Below are 19,815 nucleotides of genomic sequence, written 5' to 3'. Positions count from 1 at the left end.
TTTTGCTGGTTTTTTTTTTTTTTTTTCCAGAGCTGCTTTAAGTGTGTTAGATTTGTTTACCTTATTGCATAACCTTTGGTGCTTACTGGGTTTTGTTTGGGTTTTGGTGGTTGTTTTTTTTGGTTGGATGCTAGGATTGGGTCAGTGTGGAAATCAGTTTTCCCTTTTAACTATAAGGAAATCCTTCCATAATAGGATTTAGTCAGATTGCGAAGAGGAATAGAGACTATTATAATAAAGGGATAGCGTGGCAGAAAAAGGCTCGGATGAGATCCAACAATAAAGATGTTCAGGCATATACTCTCTAGGAAAGGGATTTGGGGAATTACTGTGATGAAATCTTAAAGCTATGAATCCAAATGCAATTCAAGAAGGGAAAGTCCAATCACATGTTATTGTTTTTCTGCCTACAATGACTTTTAAATAAAATGAGCTCTTGGAAAAGGAAGTAGAGGCCAAGGCTTTCATAATATTTTTTTCTGCTTTTTTGGCTGTACTTCATTCTCCTAACTTGTGCTTCTGTTGTGGAATTTTTCTTCTCTTTATCTGTTATTCTGTCAAACTTAGTATACTGACACTGTTAAGGATAATAGAAATACTTTAAGCTAAAAAATTTTAAGATTTCAATGAAGGCAGCTCACCCAGCAGTAGCCTTGTTTCGGTAGAGCTGTGTAAGATATTAATAAAGTGAAAATTGTCACGGTATTAAAATGCATGTATTGGGTGTGCATCAGAAAAAAAGACATCAGTTAACCTATTGTTACTGATGACATAATTTTCAGTGTCTTTGCTGGACGTTGCTGAACTGTTACACATTCTTCAAAAATGTATGGTTTTATTGGACCTCGGGGGTTTTTGGTTATAGGAAAACTCTTATTATGTAACAAGTTTTCATATATGACAGTGGCAAATTAGTCACCTTTCTTTCTATCTTTTAGCATTTATACAGACCCCGTTGCCATAGTAACGGAGCTTTTCATAATTGTTAATGTATTAATCCTCAGAACGTCCCTGTGAGGTAGAGAGGTATTCCTGGTTCGCACGTGAGAGACTGAATCACAGGGAAGCTGAGTGATCCATCACCAGCCCCACGAGCCAGCGAGAGCGGAGATCCGCTCTCGTTTCTGTTCCTGGGGTGTAAGTGCCCTCTTGGTTGAACTGGCTTTTCTCTGCCCAGCTTTCTCAAATGAATGAATTTTAGTGAGATTGGCTGCAGCCACCTGGGATGTGCTCATTTGCATGTAAGAGCTGTGTGGCTGTCATTACTCAGCACATCAGGTTTAATGAACTCTGAAGATACCAAGAAAAAGAAATGTATGGACTGCTACTGTGTATTCTCAGTGGATCGTGAGGTAGATTCTTCTTCCTGTATATTGCATCACCAAAAATTGGCTAGTTTTGATAATATCAATATGAATTTAATTGGCAATTTGTGGCCCATATGTCTGTGCTGATAGAGCAGTTGGCTAGTACCTCCACTTTTGAAGGCTGATATTGACCTTTGAAGCTTTTTAAGCTTGAGTTTGAAATCTTTGCATTCAGAATGCTCTGCTGTTCTTTGGGTTTTTGTTGTTTGGTTTGGTTTGTTGGTTTTGTTTGTTTTTTTAATTTTATTTTTAGACAGAACATACTTCACGAGCAGAAAGGAAAAGACGCGATTCATTCGGGATGTTTGACGGTTATGATAGTTGTAGTGAGGACACCAGCAGCAGCTCCAGTTCAGATGAGAGTGAAGAGGAAGTTGCTCCTTTGCCGTCCAGTCTCCCAATTATAAAGAACAATGGACAGGTCTATACTTACCCAGATGGCAAATCTGGCATGGGTAAGTATGAGGTGCAGGAGTGCAAAGAGTTTGATATTTATTTATTTTTTTTAGCCTGTGCCGTGAGGTGTCGGGCTCCAATCACAAACATTGGTCCCAACTGAAAAGGGACCAAACCAGCTCAAATGTTGGAGTTGGTTTGTTTGGGGGTGTGTGCGTGTAATTGTTTGGTTTTTGCTAAACTGAATTTTGAATCCTCTGTCAGGAAAGAAATAACAGGGGAACATCCACCCTCCCATCAAATCTGTGTGTTGTATGTATGCACATGCATGTGTATGTTATGTATATTGTTTTTGTTCTTTAAGCTTTGAGGAAAATGTCAGTGTGTTCTCAATATGCTTGGGCATATATTCTCTCTTCCCTTTGTTATCTATACAATATATTAAAATACATTTCTCCCTATACTAGGAAAACTTCATTACTGCTACTGTATAGAGTCTGTTAGTGTATACCTGTTCACTACCCACTAGCTGTGAGCTAGAGTATACTGGGAAAAAAATCAAAAAAAGGGAGGACTGCTTTCATCCTCAGGGGAAAAAATATTTTGGCTGAAATAATTAGTGATTAGTAGAGCTCGCTCTGGGTAGAATTTGGTATTCTTTTATTGGCATAAGTTTGTCACAAACTTACTCATCATGGCACAACTCGGTGATGCTGTCAACCTCTGAAGCATATGATTTCAGCTAAAGAGAATATTGGTGGGCTGGAGTATTTAGGGTATACTAATTTACGATTCAAGAAAGAGATCTGGTTTTGTTTCAGGTGGGAAGTATTAAATATTTAGAGGAAATCAAGATTGGCAGACCTAGATTCAAAGCAGATATTTCCTTGAGAACCTTGAAAACACAGAAATTGGCTTTAGCTGCGTCATTCACTTCTACCAGTAGTAAAATTAATAGGGAGCAGAACGGAGGCACCCTTTCACTGATGAACTTGAGGTTCTCGGGTGTTTCACTGACATTCATGGTGATGTGCTTTAATTTTCTGTGCAGTTCCCTTCGGGGTCAAACCCCAAGGAACTGTTTGGTGGTGCCACCTACAGGACCTTCCTTATATTGTCTTTGTTCGGAATTTTTGCTGAGGTCTTTGTTACATTCGCTAACGTTTGGCTTTTTCTCTCCTCTGATAAGCTACATGCGAGATGTGTGGAATGGTTGGTGTCCGTGACGCTTTTTACTCTAAAACAAAACGCTTCTGCAGTGTGTCATGCTCTAGAAGCTATTCGTCAAACTCCAAGAAGGCCAGCATTCTGGCCAGACTTCAGGTAGCGGTACAGACACCGTTTTCTTTATATACTTATTATAGCCTGTGTTTGTAAAACTTGCTGAATGTTGTAAGATAAGTTTTTCTTAACACATTAAAATTTTCACATAAGTGATTTTGTAAGCCAAAACTCAGAACTGTATCAGTAATGAACAAATTACTTTGCTCAGCAGAGCAAATTACAGAGAATACTGACTCCTTAATTCATTTCTGCTGCGGTGGCAATTCTGCAAAAAAAAGATCAGGGAAAAATCTTTAATCCACAGATGTAGTGACTTGCAATTCCATGCGTCTCATACGCAAGATACTTTCTGGCTTTAAAGAGCATAAAGGTTTATTTGGCGTTGCTGTGTTTGGGTTTTGAGGGTTTTCTTAACTGTCTAGGTTTGCAAAATGGGTTTTGGTCTGTTAAAATGTTACTTGAATAATCATGAAAGTAGATTTGTGACATTCAAGAAAAAAGAAAGAAATTTCAAGAAATATTGTTATATCCTATCTCAAATTCATTGCAACAAATGCCAAGAAATTGTATTGGTGTAAATTAGACTAAAAGTTGTTCCTTTTGACCTGCTTTTAAAAGATACCTTTTTTTCAGGTAAACAACGAATGTATAATGCTCTTCAAGTTGGAATACTAGTACAAAAGTCATCTTTTGGACATTCTTTGCTACTGGTTTTTGTGTTTTACATGTAGTTTTGTGATGCTTACTTAACTTCCATTCTGTGTTGTTCTAATTTTAGTTAAATCTACTAGAGATATGCTACAGAGCTATGTAAAAATAGGAGTTTGGAAAGACTTTATTTATTTAGCTTTTTTTTTGTTTTAGGGTAAACCTCCAACAAAGAAGGCTAAAGTTCTACAAAAACAACCTTTAGTGGCTAAATTAGCAGCATATGCTCAGTACCAAGCAACTTTACAAAACCAGGCAAAGACTAAAGCAGGTAATGACATACAAAGAGTTGAAAAATTTTCAGTAATACAGGATTTGGTGCTCATCATCAGCTTCCTAAATAAAATAACTTTCTCTTGTCAGCTGTCCCTGTGGAAGGTTTCAGCTGGGGTAACTACATCAATAGCAATAGCTTCACAGCAGCTCCCGTTACCTGTTTTAAACACGTAAGTATTTTTCAATACATGTTATCTTTTTGTGTGTGGATATGAGAGTGTCCGTGTTGATTCCTGAATTAGTTTTTGCAAAACAGTCATATCCAAGGATATTTTAAGGCCTTGGACTATGAAACTTACATTGTAAACTGTGTCAGTATGACTGCTTTTTAGATAAGGGTGTTTATGTTTTATTTGAACACTGTCAATTACTTTCATCATACAGGCTGTCATATACAAAGTAGTAAAAGGAGGATTCTTAAACACTTAAGTTACTTTTCTGACGTTCAAGGCACAAAAATCACTGAATGTGCTACAGAGTAACAAACTAACCAAGTTCTGCTGTGTTAAAAAAGGTAGAAAAGGCTTTTGTTTAGATTGAGTCAGGCCTGCTTCTTTATGCTGAACTGATATTTTGGTTACTTTTTGGATTTGGGATTTTTTTTTACTTAAGATTCTCCTTGTCAGTCATGCTGATGGGTAGTGTAGAAACAGAGGGAGAATTAAGGTTTTTTATGTATCTGAAATTGAAAAGGTTGGTTTTCTTGGTATTAGTTAGAAAAATTCCAAATAAAAAGCTGTCAGTCACTACAGAATGTAATTAGGGATTGAGGAAAATATTTAGCAGCATCTGTCTTTAATGTGGTTGTTAAATTCCAATTATTAGGTCTTGTTTAAAATATTGTCAGTACTTTCTGTCTCTTAAGTAAAAGCTTTCTGACAAAAAGTGTTTTCTTAGCATGCTTTGATTTTTATTTGGGAAGTTGGAAGTGTTCAGTCTTCTTACAAAAGTTTTATTTTGCTCAAAATTATCTTACAAAAATTGTAATCAAAACAAACATTTTGTTTCATGGAAGTTGTCCATAAGGGAGAAGAGAGACATATTTTCTGTCCAGTTCTGGAATTCATGCTGAGCCTTGTCAACTCATAAATCAGTGGGAGTGGAGGGCTCTTGGCAGTTGGCACTTTCTGAATAGCGCCCTTTATGCTTAGAGGCCTCAACTGTTGCCCAGAATAGAGCTGTGCATTAGTATAGCTTCATGAATTTGCATCTAATTCCACGTGCTTAAGCAAGCAAGTTTGTACTTTGCTTTCCCGGTTACGTATGTGATATAATAAGTAATTCTTAGGTACATACCAAAAGGTATTGTTTGATAATGCAAGCTATGCTATTAGAACAAATGCTTCAATGACATCTGGCATCCTTGATTAGGGTACAGCTACAATAGTTAGCTCACTTGCGAATTGTGCTATAACATTTCCTATTAAAAGGAGTTATATCTTCCTTTTTTACTGCTTCATTTGTGAAGTTGAATGGTACACCAGTAAGGTGAACAGATACAATAGTAACGTTCACGTTTTACCTTGGATATTTTCACAAGCTACATGGCAGACAGTGCTGCTACGCCTGAATGTTGTTTCATTTCTGTCCCTGTTTTCCTTTTTATACAAGTTAAATGCAGCTCGTGCAGCCTCCTTTGGAGATTTCTACTTCTCTGGTGGACATTAGTTAGTGTTACCAGGGTGTGATTTGCATTTAGTTTTACTGCAGTTATTTTTTTGAAAAGATACGTTATTTAAATCAGAATCTGAAAACACATTAGTACTCTCTTGCTAGATCCTTTTCTCTCTCTGTCCCTCCCTCTGTTGATAATTACAAGAAATAATACTCTTTTTGTGTGTCTGGAAAGATTATTGCTAAGTTTTCTGTGTGTTACGTTGCTTTGATTCATGAAAATTTGTGTCAGTTGATGTTTGTTTACCATCCGTTTTTTTTGATTCCATGCACGTTGTGTGTGTCTGCAAGATGGAATGTATAAAGCTTATTCTATCGAAAACAAAAGCTTTGCATTGACAGTAAAGTCATGACATATCTGCCTTTAAATTTCTATTACATAAAGTACATATCTGATTATACTGGGTGTATCTGTATGGGTAATTGATAGGGAGCATTTGGATCAATATTAAAGAAAACTTAAGAGAATTATGGGATGTGGGATTTGGCTTACTTATTACTTATTTAATAACCTGGCATACTTCTGTATTTCAGGTCTGATATATTTTTCCCAGACCAATTTTTTTTTTGCCTAGGGAGTTACTTCCTCTTCAGTTTACAACAGTTACAGTTTAGAATTAAAACATTTAAACCTTACTATTCTGTCTCCTTCTCTGTATGAGAAGAATTAATTTCAAAGTCTTTTTGTGCACTTAATTGTTAACTTCAATTCCAGACTTCAGTGTTGAGTAACGCTACTGAAATTCACTAGCAATAGTAGAACTACGCCTGCTTTATAGTTAAGTAAACTGAAATAGAGAAGCTGCTTTGGTTCGTGTCATGTAGGAAGGCTGTGACATGTAGTTTGTGCACCTTGCAGCTTTTCTTGTTGTTTTTTTTTTTAATTGCATTGATCAGATGCGCTGCAGTAGCTGATGCAAGGAGGAAAATGTAATTCAATGATTTTAATATTTTGTTATAGCTTAGTCTCATACAATGTACTCATTGCTAACCTGCACTCCGATTTCATTTTTTTCTAAATGTTTTTTACTTTTTTCTGTATTTGCTTTTATGAGCTCAAACCATTCCTAGAAATGAAAGCAAATACAGTGTTTTGAGTCATTTTGCAGTACAACTTAATGCAGTTAGTAGTAATTATTCTTTTCCACTCTGTTGCCAGTGAGATGCACATTTCCCAAAGTTAAGAATTTTTCAATCTTTCTTCCAGTTGAATTTTATCCTGAGCAAAAATATTTTCATTCTCTTGGTTTATTTTGTTATTTAAATCAATCGTGTGTTCTAAGGGAACATCTCCAGGATTTCACACTAGATGGCAGTGCTTTGCTTTGAACTTTTAGTTTTAAAGGATTTTGCGCATTGTCTTCTGGCATTACCTTTAGTTGGGCTACCCTTCGCATGCGAGGTTGCAACTTAGTATCCTTATGCTTCTGGAATTGGTAGCATCACTTATTTTCAAGTCTGAAATCATGGCAATGTGGGTGCCATCCAAAACTCGGAAAAAACATCCAAAATTCGGAAGCCAATTATTTAACCCACAGGATCTTTGTCAGCTAGGCATGTGGGGATGCTTAGGGCGCTCCTCTCAAACAGGACCTTCCTGATTGCAACTTACCTTGCAGAGAAGGCAGCTGCTGCTCACAGATAGACCCTCCCAGGTCATCTCCCGGAGCAGGAAGCGATGAGCCACATCTTCCTTGTTTGGGAGTGACGTGAAGTGGATCTCTTCGTCATGAGTCTGAAAGGTAAATTTGTTCTTACCTGTAAATTATGGTTCTGCTAGTTCGCACTATGCCAATCCAGACTTCAGAGTTACCCTTCCAGCCAGCAGACGAGTAAGGCTTTACACTTGATAGAGTGCTTTTTGAGTTTTTCAAAGCACTGTGCAAACATTGATTAATCAGATGAAGACAGAGAAGACAGGAAGATGGCTGTTACAGCCCTGGTTTATCCAGTCTTCCTCCCTTAAGAATATTCATGATGAGTGAAAAATGAAGAGATGGCGCAGTATACCAGGTATACTGTACACCATTACTTCAGGGCAGTCATGTTATCTGGCATTTCAGTAGTGATGCTACACAGGATGGCTTCCTTCTTCGAAAGGGTGAGCCATATGGATTGGTGTAGGAGAACTAGCAGAACCAATATTTTCACAGACAAGGACAAATTTAACTTTCTGCTATTTCCCTCTATACCAATCCACGTTCTAGAGGTAAAAATTTGTGACATTTCCTCGACTGGTTGATGTAAGGGGAAGTGTTTCAATATACTTTTCTCTCAGAATCAACTGAATAGATGAGCAGACAGTAAAATATTTCAATTAAGTGCAGCTGGATTATGAAATTATCCAGTGCTGCTGGTTTTGATTGTTTGGCCTCATCTGTATGTCTCTATACAAGGCAACAAGATTTACTAAAATATGCAGTTCGGAAAGTTTCCCCAATTCAAATCTAAAATTTACACATGTCAATTCAGAAATGATAATGCATACGTAATAGGACTTGATTAAGAAGCTGTATCTGCATATTTTGCATGTGAAAATAAACGATAGTCTTTCCAGTTGTTTTTTTCTCTTGTCTGCCAGATGGCAGAGAAGAGCTCTGCAGTCCAGACTGGTGTAGATGGGACATAGCAGAACATGAAGAGACCAGGCTTCAAGAATAAGAATCTTGCATACTTGTTCTAATAACTTATTTTTCCTTTAATAGTTAAAACGAGTTTTAAGTTTTGCATGCCTAGCCTCAACTATTTGTGCTAGTGAAGGGTATCCCTTTTTCAGATGAGTCTGGTTATTAGTGTTGCTAGTTGGCTATTGCTGATTGCCAGCAAAATTCCAGTATTGTGATTTCCAATCGTTTCGGATTCATCCAAATTTCTTCGCTTCTGGCTCTCAGCCAAAATCCTGTCAAGTTGGAGGCTATTCCCACCGAGTGGTTAAGTTCTCCGTATTTGCAAAGAGCTTTGTAAATGAGACAGCGTAGAATACTGTCTGCCGCTACGGTACAGAACCAGAGGATCACTTCCGTTGTCCCTGTGATATCTGGATATTCTCTGAACTGAGAAGAATTTATTTTTTTCTTCTCTAACACCTTAGAATCAGTATGACTGTTGTTCTTAAATACCCAAGAACGGAATCTTTCCCTTCTTGGTGGTCCCAAGTTTAATGTAGACTGAGTCCTTTTCTGTTTTGTCATCAGTATAATGTCAGTTGAGTAACTTCTAAGGTTTTAGGTTCTTCAGCACTGTGTATTTCTGATACTTACAGTACCATCTTTGACTACCTTTTCGTGATGCTCTGTTCAACAGAACGTTCTTGTTGAGATTCCAAACTAAATGTGATGTTTATCTCCAGTTTCCACAAATCCTTAGTACTTCATCAAGCTTGTATTTCTTTTTGTTAGTAAATTGTTAGTCTGAGCCTTCAGGACAGTGTGAGGAATCTAGCTGGGCGTTTCCTTCTGGCATTCATGAAAAAGCTGCTGCTCAGCCTTTCTGTTCTTTTTGCTTGATGGAATGATCACTTGCAGGTGATAGGAGAGCCTGTTCCTCTGAGAGGATGTGAACCAGTGGGTGACGAACCCCACCATAACAAATCACCAGAATAGATTCAACAAGTAACTTTTAGGCATTTTTTCAGGAAATTTCCTGATTCATAGAATTTAAAGAATTTGATGCCTGTGGTACAGGTATGAATTTAAAGTACCATAATTTTCTTGTGAGTAGAACTGCAGAGGACTTGCACCATTCTCACTAAAATGAGTAGCTTGCACGTAATTGGAAGACAGTAGAATAAAGCTGACCTGTGAGTATATGTAATTCGTGCTTTACAGATTTTTAAACTTGGAATCCTATAGTTTTTGCAAGAAATACACAGTAGTAATTGTATACAATTACAATACTACATGTAAGCTTCAAATCAAAACCAAACCAGGTTTTCATAGTGTTTGCTAAACATATGCTTATGTCTTATCATGTATATTGATTGTTTGTCTTTTTAAGTTGCTTGTAGGACACTAATAATTATTCTAATGTGGAGAACTGGTGACTTTTTTTCTCCCCACTACCTTAAACGATAGGCACCTATGGGGACATGCTGGGGCGATATCTCGGAAGGAGTGCGAGTGGAGGTTCCAAACACTGACTGCAGCCTACCTACCAAAGTCTTCTGGATAGCTGGAATTGTAAAATTAGCAGGTAAATATATTTTAGTTGAAATTATTAAAATAAAATAACTGTGTGAAGGGAGCTAATAATTTAGTCAATGGTCACAAGTTGTCAGACCTGTGTCAAAAGGTTATACATTTTAGCGCTGTCACTATTATACTGTTTTGCAGGGGCTTCAGTGATACTTCAGAATGCTTTTTTTTATATATTTATTGGCTCCAATTACAGTAAGAGCAGTGTAGAATGAGGAGATAGGAAATTGTGTAACAGCTAGCAAGTAAGCCTTGTTATGTGAATCACTTGGTTAAGTTAAAAATTCAAGGTCACCTAGCTAAGATACAAAAAAGCAGATACTGGATGATTAATTCTGTCCTACATATAACATCTAAAGGTTTATAGTTCAAGAGTTTTAATTTTAATTAAAAGTTAATTTATGTGATAGCACATGCACATTTATCAAAGTAATCCGTTCTGTGCATTAATAACATGTAGAAATGTGCCTTAACAATAACATTGTATAAAAAGTTACAGTCTAGAAAATCCAATGTAATACACATGATTGGTAAGGAAATACTAATACATATTTTATAATCTTGTTTAACTTCTGTCTTTGGGATTGCTTTCTTTCAGGCTACAATGCTCTGCTAAGATACGAAGGCTTTGAAAATGATTCAAGTCTTGACTTCTGGTGCAACGTTTGTGGGTCTGACATCCACCCAGTTGGTTGGTGTGCAACCAGTGGGAAGCCCCTAGTCCCTCCTCGAAGTATGTAAATAGTAGCGTTACTGATTGGTGAAAAAGTCTGTCTTTATTAAACTAAGTTTGCTTATGGTCCAGATATCAAAGTATTTTTTTACCATAGCAACTCTTTCAACAGTTATGAATAAATCATTTTAACTCTTGGAAAAATAAGGACTTGACTGATGCTGAAAGTGTTTCTTGGAGTAGCCCATCTGATGTGACTTAAAGTTTTTAAGATCAAGGTGGAAGCGGTTAGCTAATCAGTGATGTGAACATGCACTGATTTTATTTATATTTTGTTATTAAATTCTTTGCCCTGACATACCCATAAACTTAATCTTGGGTAGCATTCATTCTCTAAAGAGGTTTTTGTCATGATTGTCATCCAGGCTTTTTAACAGTCATCTGGGATTTCTTCTTTACATATTCCAGACTCTAATATTGTCTCTAACGGACACAATTAAAAATCAGTGGCTTATTTTTTCCCCTTCATTTGCAACAGCCATCCAACACAAATACACAAACTGGAAAGCTTTTCTAGTGAAACGACTTACTGGTGCCAAAACACTTCCTCCTGACTTTTCTCAGAAGGTAAGGCTGATGCAATATCAATGATGTACTATAAACGAAATTGCAGCACAATGTGAAGAACTGAGCTATTTTACAATGGCACATTCGCTCCTTTTATGGTGAAGATGATACAGTAGCTTCTTCCCTTAAATACAGTTTTCCTTGAAATCTCTTATCTCCATTTATGTCCACATTTGTATGTATTTGGAAAACTGTTTCTTCTAGCAGACAGAAATTTTCTTGAAAAATAGTCTGTTTTAATTTTCAAGTACCCCAATTAAAAAAAAAAAGTGCTAATAAGCTACCCTGTGATAGGTAAGAAAAATTAAAACTGATTTTTTCTAACAGCAATTATTTTTATCATGCACTATTTCAAGAAACTGAATAAAATGTGTGGTTATAGCACATACTTAGATACAACTAAGTACGTACTTTAACTGTTAGTATTTTTCGTCTGCTCTGGACTAGATTTTTTTGCTGTCTTTAAGTCATGTCTGTAAGTGTGGCAGCTGCCTGTATAGTGTGCTGTAAGTTTACTTCCTAATACTGTGAGAGATGGTACATAGATTTTAATAGGAATATGAGACTTATTTGTTGTCTTACACTACATCTAATATCATTTAAAAAAAAGAAAACCCAAACCAAAAAACCCTTCTGCAGTTGTTAATTTCTATTTAAAAATTGGCTCAGTTAGAAGCCACATTAAACCGTCAAGATCTCAACACTTTGGTGAGTTCATAATGAAAATGGCAAGTCACAGATACTGATTTTTAAACAGAACATATTGTCACAAGGCAGATTAATATCTATTTCCATTCTCTTCCTTTTTGGTATATTATGAAGAAATATGTTTGTGAGTGGCCAGCTTTATGTTGAAGGTTTGTTTTCCATGCCTTTTTTTTTTGTAATAAAGTATTTTAATCCTATTTTTTAAGTGCGATATTTTGAGTGGATGACAAAGAAAAAACCAAAAAGTCTTGGTGGTGTGGGGGGAGGGGGGGGTAAAATTGTTTCTCAAGGTCATTTTATCCGTTGTTAATTGATCAAACTTTGATTAAGTCAACGGAAAATTCCTGCAACCTGTGTGAGAATTGTATTAGGGGCTGTACTTGATATGATTAAAGAATTGTAGGATCTATTATAGTTAGTTTTCTGAAAAATTTCATTTTTCCCCCATGTACAATCACATATATAAAAAAAAACAAACCAATTGTCATTTTTGCAGGTTGATTAACAAGTGCTTGAATTAACTTAAAAGCACATTGATACTGCGCTTTAATAGCAGAACACAGATGACTAAGGAAAACTGGAGTATATTCTTACGGAATGGGTTTTTTTCCTGTTACTTTAAGGTGTCTGAGAGTATGCAGTATCCATTCAAAACTTCCATGAGAGTAGAAGTTGTTGACAAAACGCACCTTTGTCGAACAAGGGTAGCAGTTGTAGAAAGTGTCATTGGGGGACGGTTAAGACTGGTGTATGAAGAAAGCGAAGACAAAACTGATGACTTCTGGTGCCATATGTACAGTCCACTCATTCATCATATTGGTTGGTCTCGAAGTATAGGACACAGATTCAAAAGATCTGGTAAGCTGCTTGTGTTTCAGAGCTGTCTTTGGGAGCAGTGTTGGCTCGGAGAAGCCTGCCTTCAGCAGTACTGTCACTTTATAGCATTAATAAAACTCTAGCTTGAATAACGAACTGGAAAAACCAACATCATGCCACCTAGGGGGTTTACCTGTTATGTTGTGTTCAGGACTTTCAGTTAAATATATAATTGGTGTATTTTGCAGCACTGGAAAAGCCAAAATAAGCTTTACGTTAAATAAGCTTTACATTGATCTGCAGTACGTAGGTATGTAGAAAGGTTCCATGATAAGCAGTGGTTAACAAACTGTCCAAGCAGGAAAACCTCGCACTGCAACATTCGAGCGTGGTAAGGCTTTTGATGCCGATACCTGGAATTATGCAGTCCTGGTCCACAAGCTCCTAGTTCCTTCATGTTTGCCTCTTTTGTACAACACAACATGGACAAGTATCCTATTAGATACTGAATTCTTCTTTAACTTGCAAATTTAAGGACTATAGTACGTTGATATTGCAAGATTGACATGTTTTAGGGGGCATTAGGAGGTCGGCAGGGAAGATGAAGTGACGCAGTTAAGGCCCTTGTTACCTAAAATACAAAAACGCTTGATTTGAATTTGAATATTTAAGGTTTCTAAACAAAAAAGAGCCTGTTTTTCAGTATTTCTCTGCTCCATTGAGGATGTGTCCCTTGGCCAAAACAAATTTCTGTAAAACATTCTGCAAGGTATCCCTTCAGGAAAACCTTCAGTTTTTCTATTGCTTTAACTTTCACTGAAACCTTTATAAATGAGAGTAGTTAGAGAAATCAAGAACAGCGGCTATTTCCCAGAAATAATGTCTCTTAACAGAGTTCTAGGGGTTCCCCTTGGAAAGTAGTATTCAACAGCTGGCTAAAACCAGGTATAGATAAGTTTTAAACCATATATATATTTATATACATATTATTTATTATGATAGAAAACAATAACATAGTGCAAAGTAGTTTACTACTTAATTTTTTGCAAAAGCTTCTACGTATATTTGTATCAATTTTGTGACGTAATCAACTGGTCCCTTAAATATTGAACATCGGGGGTTTTTCCATAAATGCCGTTGTGTTTATAGAGGTATTTCAGGTAGAAGTCAATAAGGAAAATAAATGGATTATGTCCTCCATGTGTTTGTGGTTGCGATGAATTGCATTGCATTAGCTAACGTATTCAGAAAAAACGTGCTATTAACTGTCTGCTCTGTTAACAAAACTTCTGAACAATGTGTGCTGTTATTTCTTGTAGATATTACAAAGAAACAGGACGGGCATTTTGATGCACCACCACACTTATTTATGAAGGTGAGTTTGGTAGCCGGAACACTGTTTTTTCAGCATTGATTGAGGACTTTTAGTTCGTGGTGTGTGTAAAACAGACCTGAATCTCTACTTAAGTCCTGGAAATACGCCCAGCACAAGCATTACTACTTTTATTTAAGCACTTACCTAATTTGGCCTCCTTGATATAAGCAGAGGTGACAGAATGGGTATTTCCATCTGTTGCCTTGGCAGTGTGGGGTTGTATTTTGTTCCAGGTCTGTAAGATTCTTAGTGTCTGGTGCTGTTATGTGATTCTTTAGGTAAAAGAGGTTGATGCAGCTGGAGAATGGTTTAAAGAAGGCATGAAATTGGAAGCTATAGACCCCTTAAACCTTTCGGCAATATGTGTGGCAACTATTAGAAAGGTAAGAAAACAAATGTGTATTTGGGGAAGGTAGATAGGAATCCTTTTTTCACTCGCCTTTATTCAGGCTTGAAACAAAAAGCTCAAAAGCAGAATAAATGCAATTCGTTCACATGGTGAATGTATGTAGGATATGTCCATTAATTGTTTATATACCACTGCTATGAAAAAGTGTATTTGTGTAAATTTTTTTTGTCTTTACTTGAATCACTGGAAATTCAGCCTTACCTTTAATTAGAATGTTTGTGAGATTAATTTGCAGGACAGTCTTCTGCTATTTACGCCAAGTGTTTTGCAACTGTTCAGAAAGAAACCTCATCTTGCTGACTTGCAGAAGTCTATGAAAACATTTTAAGGCTGTACTTCTTTCCTAGCTTGATCAAAAGGGAGCCCATTCATGTGAAATCTGTTCTAAAAGGGAAGAAGGTGTAACTAATAGCTTAGAATTGTATAACCTTTCCAATGAGGAGTGTGGCTGTGATTTTGAGTCTTTTTTTTCTTATTAATGGTGTGCAGAATATCCTTGCAAGCTAAAGAATAGGCTGAATTGTAAAGCTTTAGAAGTAGAACTGATGTTCACGAGAAAAAACAACTAGAGGTCAGCAAAAGGAAATGTTTATCTCATAACTTCACAGTTTACAAAGGTACATTTGACAATAGTACACACAATCTTGGAGACAGGTATGATTTGAGGGTTTTGTTACAATTGAATGTCCTTCTAAGTGTGATTCCATTATTACCGAGTTACTTTTCACTCTTTTGAAACATGGCATGCTTTCTTTCTAGCCTTATCACACAGTTAAAGGTATTTAATGTAAAATTTTGTTTTTCTTTATAAAGGTGTTAGCAGATGGCTATCTTATGATTGGGATTGATGGCTCAGAAGCAGCAGATGGGTCTGATTGGTTTTGTTACCATGCCACTTCCCCTTCTATTTTCCCTGTTGGTTTCTGTGAAATTAACATGATTGAACTAACTCCACCCAGAGGTACATATAGCATTCTGACCACATTTTATTTTGAATATTTTTCAGTGATATTGTATGTGCCATATGCTTTGTTTTCTTAGTCTACAAAATTCATGTCACTTTTTAGGACTTTCTCAAGTCTGAAACAAGTACAACAGCGTGACTTCAAAGTAATCTAAAATGGAGATAACGAACGTTTCGTTTAGAAAAAGGCAAATTGAACATCTGATTGATTCTCTGGCTAAAATAATTTGTTTTTTCTGTCGGAAATGGAGGAGAGCCACTGGCTGAGTAGTATATCCATGAAGCAAATGGGAAGTATGGTAGTCCCTGGAAGGACTGTTCAGAGTATGTCATTGCTTGGGAAGTCCCGCCCGCCAAAGGGATTAACGAACGTTGTAAAGAATCTCAGACTTAGGCTAATCCACAGCAGTATCAGTTAATTTTTTTGAAGAATATGCACAAGTGAGCTTCGAGGAAGTAGCCGTTAGAGCTGTATGCTGCGTAATCCCTTCTGTGAGAAAAAGCTGTCTGTCCACCAGCACATACACCTACAGAAGACTGTATTGCCTTCGTTTTTCCATTTTATTGTCTTGGTCTAGCGATTTATGAAGAAGATTGTAACTAGCTGTGTAACAGCAAATAACGGCTTCCTATGGATTTCTTTTATTCTTCTCATTTTTGCAGGCTTCTACTTGTATTTATTGAATTATTTTTCTAGGTAATAACTACAAAGGCAGTGTAATGCAACATGAAGAAAATAATTTTGTATCACTTTCATTATTGCACACCGATGAATCCATCATCTTTCAGTACGTGGAAAGTGCAGTTGGACAGATAAACTACTATTTTTCAGTCAGCTCATATAGTGGATTTATTGCCTAGCAATTCATGGGTATAATCACCCCTCAGAAATACATGGTGCAACAGTCTCTTACAATAGGAAATGTTTTTTTGCGGGAGGAAAAAGCATGCATATCAATATGTATCCATCAATTTAGAAATAAATACATTAAATTAATGAAGGCAGAAAACCTCCCTTCTATGATTAAACTTTTTCTCTCTATTCTTCAAACACTACCTACATGATAGTATGTGAATTTTGTTGTTAGCATGTTTATGATGCCTCTGTGTTTCTTGTATCGTGGCAACCTTATTCTTTATCTTCGTGTATATTTTCCCTTTTATTGCAGTTTTCCGTAAGTCTGGTATCATCCACTGAAAGGTGATTTAGATTATTGCATGTGCGATTTATAAAATAATTTGAAAGAGGAAATAACAGGGGTAAAATACAGAACATAATGCGCATTAGCGTATTGAATAGAACCAAAATGATTAAAGCTTCTTAGCTCTTACAAGAGAGGTATTTAGTCTCTCCAAATTTTGGGCTTGAAAATGGAGTGTTGGTTAATTCTGACTACTCTAACAAGGACCATGTGCACTTGCCTCTAGTGCATGTGGTGAGAAGCTAATTAAAGGACTTGTGTACAAATATATTGGTCTAGCCACAGGAGCTGATACGTTATTACCCTTATTAATTGTTAGCTGTCCAGTTACATCTGTTCCTGCAGGTTCTACATGCCTAATGTGAACAAACTACACTTAGCGATGTGGATAACTTAAATTTGCTGTGAAGTCACTGGCCTTCATAAGCTCATTCCTTCCAAACCTCTTCATCTCCTGCTGAAATCAGTAGAAGGTGAAGACGCTTAGACACTTCCAAGCGTGGGATTGCATTTGGGCTGTGAATGTTAGCTGTCCCGAGGAGTCCGGCCGTGCAGTGCCGAGCTGTGACTCAGTGGGAGCTCTCTGCCCCCACTTAGATGAAATCCAGCTGTTCCCCATAGCTCACCATCCTGCTATACTGCAGTCATTTCAGAATGCCCAACACTGCATGCTACTACAAAGAAATCTTTCAAGCTGTTGTTGCTCCAGCTAGAATTTGAGAATTCTTGGTTTAAGCAGCTGTAGAAGTTGCCCTAAGTAAAAACTATTCCTGTGGGGTTATACGTATTCAGTGGATGAACAAAAGCTAAATATATTTGAGAGTTTATTTTCTTCCCTTTTTAATAACTTTTAAAACAACATTTAAAAATCCTGTAATTGTCCATATTATTGCTATTTTTAGCCTTGTTTAAGTTTTAAAATATTCACGCTTGCTCTTAGCACTCTGTTCCTAAAAGTCTGTTGATAGCGCAGCTCTTTCCCCACAGGAAAGACGCGGAATGTGCTTAATTACAAGATCTGTTCTGGGTCATTTGTGTTGGGGCCCTGTAGAGGTCAAGGATCTGCGTGGACAGAAAGCTTCAAGTATGAAGGATTAATCTTACCGTTGAATGACGCTTTCTATATTATCCAGAGGTTCATTCATCTTGTTTGTTGCACGTGGGCAATGTCCAGCTGACTGTTCTGTCCCTTAGATCAAAGCTTAGAGAGTGGAAGTTTCTGATGTTAATGTTTTGCTTTTGTTGTGTTTTTGGCCTTAACACAGTGCCAATATACTATTGTTGTTGTTGTTCTTACACATAAAGTTTGCGGTTGATGTCTGAAAATGTTGTTTAAAATCCACAGGTTATGCAAAACTCCCTTTTAAATGGTTTGACTACCTCAGGGAAACTGACTCAATAGCAGCACCTGTAAAGCTCTTCAACAAGGTAATAAACATATTATGTATATTTAAATTGTATTTAGTAGTATCTTTAAATTTCAGTCTGCATAGTCCATGAATTGACCCATTTTATTAAATCCAATTTTGAAAAATTAGAGCCACAGACACTTCTAGAAATAAGAACTATTTGAGGATATTAAGCTTGAATATTTTTAAATGTTAAATAAGTACAGGGGTATGTGAAATAATATATTAAATTATTCTTGGTATTTTCCTACATTAAGTTGACCGAAATATTATTACAACACTGTGCTTAAATCATGTTAATTAATGTGTGTGTTCACTGGTGTTTTCCCTGTCTGTGTTTGCTTTTCCAGGAAGTTCCAAACCATGGGTTTCATGTTGGAATGAAACTGGAGGCTGTTGATCTGATGGAACCTCGGCTGGTATGTGTGGCCACAGTAACTCGCATTATCCATCGTCTTTTGAGGATACACTTTGATGGGTGGGAAGATGAATATGATCAGTGGGTGGATTGCGAGTCCCCAGACCTCTATCCGGTGGGATGGTGTCAGCTAACTGGATATCAACTACAGCCTCCAGCGCCACAATGTAAGTTCCTTTCTGTAAATAATGCAGCAGTTACTTACTGGTCCCTGTTCATGGGTGATGATCTTTCTGACTTTATCCTTTTCAAGGATGAAGGTCACCGGGCAGAACAAGGATAGAACAAATTTTTGCTGATGCTTAGAAGTACGCAGTTCTAATCAATTCCACCTTGACTTCTAAAGTACTTCTGCGTGTTTCTGTGGCTACTTACTGTTCTTTAAAGCCAGAAGATGCTAATTTGATGCAAGGCAAAAAAAAAGCCTGTTACTTGTCAGTTCTGGATAATATTACTGAGAATTTGTATTGCTTTAAGATTGCAAATATATATGCTTTACGTATTGAATTTGATGGAACTCAATGTGTGCGTAGCTATTCATGTGCAGAAGTATATATGTAAGAAGGCTGTATTTTTAGTGCTTCAAGACTTGTGCTGTTAGGTCAAATTATATGATGATAATTGATAACTGCATTTTGATAACTTAGTTGTTTAATGAGAGGGTATTAGTAGTTATTGTTAGTAGCTTAATGGGAGGCCTTTCCCACAATAAAGGTATTCTGCCTTCGTTCAGTCACTAAGGAAATGCTCTGTAACTAGCAGCTGTGACACATTCTGAAGTGTTTTTCCAAGGTACTACACTTTAATTTTGAATTCTTAATTTTTTGCAGCATCAAGAGATAGCCAGTCAAGTTCATCAAAACAAAAGAAGAAAGCTAAATCACAACAGTACAAAGGACATAAGAAAAGTGGGTGACAAAGTAGTGTTTTCACTTTTCTGTTTAAAAAGTTTGTGGCCTCTCCCCAAGTCCCTACTCAATTTGGAAATGTGTGTGTGTAAACAGCTGTTATACTTAAAGGTGCAGTATACCATAAAAGGAACATTTTAATTGAGAAGAACCATTTTTTATAACTTGCAACAGGGTAGATGTTGCTAATAATAATTTGTATGAATTGTAGGTGGACAACTGCTACAATATTTTTTGTATTTCAACATTTTAATTTAATACATTGACTATGTAGGTATACTGCCTTGTACAAAATGGGTATCAATTAACACAGTTTTAACTCTGCTCTTTGTAACACAGGTGTAGGAATAAGAACCAGGTTACTTGGATCAGAAAGAATGCGATGTAGGAAATTCAACTTGCCATCTA

At 36.7% G+C, this 19,815-nt stretch overlaps 1 protein-coding gene across 11 annotated transcripts in view; it reads left to right on the top strand.

Annotated features, from left to right (window-relative positions):
• Positions 1–19,815, top strand: part of MBTD1 (mbt domain containing 1) — a 31,767-nt gene that overhangs the window by 6,233 nt on the left and 5,719 nt on the right. For 7 of the 11 annotated variants that reach the window (XR_005826028.1, XM_040581845.1, XM_040581847.1 and 4 more), the window contains 14 exons: positions 1,621–1,822; positions 2,953–3,092; positions 3,912–4,026; positions 4,119–4,201; positions 9,779–9,896; positions 10,497–10,631; positions 11,110–11,198; positions 12,530–12,764; positions 14,042–14,097; positions 14,376–14,480; positions 15,320–15,467; positions 18,018–18,100; positions 18,432–18,666; positions 19,330–19,407. Coding sequence is in view for 10 of the 11 variants with exons in the window: in XM_040581845.1 (XP_040437779.1) it covers positions 1,621–1,822; positions 2,953–3,092; positions 3,912–4,026; positions 4,119–4,201; positions 9,779–9,896; positions 10,497–10,631; positions 11,110–11,198; positions 12,530–12,764; positions 14,042–14,097; positions 14,376–14,480; positions 15,320–15,467; positions 18,018–18,100; positions 18,432–18,666; positions 19,330–19,407 (1,822 nt within the window). In the remaining variant the exon portion in view is untranslated. The remainder of the gene's footprint in view (positions 1–1,620; positions 1,823–2,952; positions 3,093–3,911; positions 4,027–4,118; positions 4,202–9,778; positions 9,897–10,496; positions 10,632–11,109; positions 11,199–12,529; positions 12,765–14,041; positions 14,098–14,375; positions 14,481–15,319; positions 15,468–18,017; positions 18,101–18,431; positions 18,667–19,329; positions 19,408–19,815) is intronic. The other 4 variants (XM_040581846.1, XM_040581844.1, XM_040581843.1 and 1 more) reach the window with 3 other exon arrangements.

Source organism: Falco naumanni, chromosome 1 (genome assembly GCF_017639655.2).
Source record: "Falco naumanni isolate bFalNau1 chromosome 1, bFalNau1.pat, whole genome shotgun sequence".
Lineage (NCBI taxonomy): Eukaryota > Metazoa > Chordata > Aves > Falconiformes > Falconidae > Falco > Falco naumanni.
This window is presented reverse-complemented; position numbering and strand designations above follow the sequence as displayed.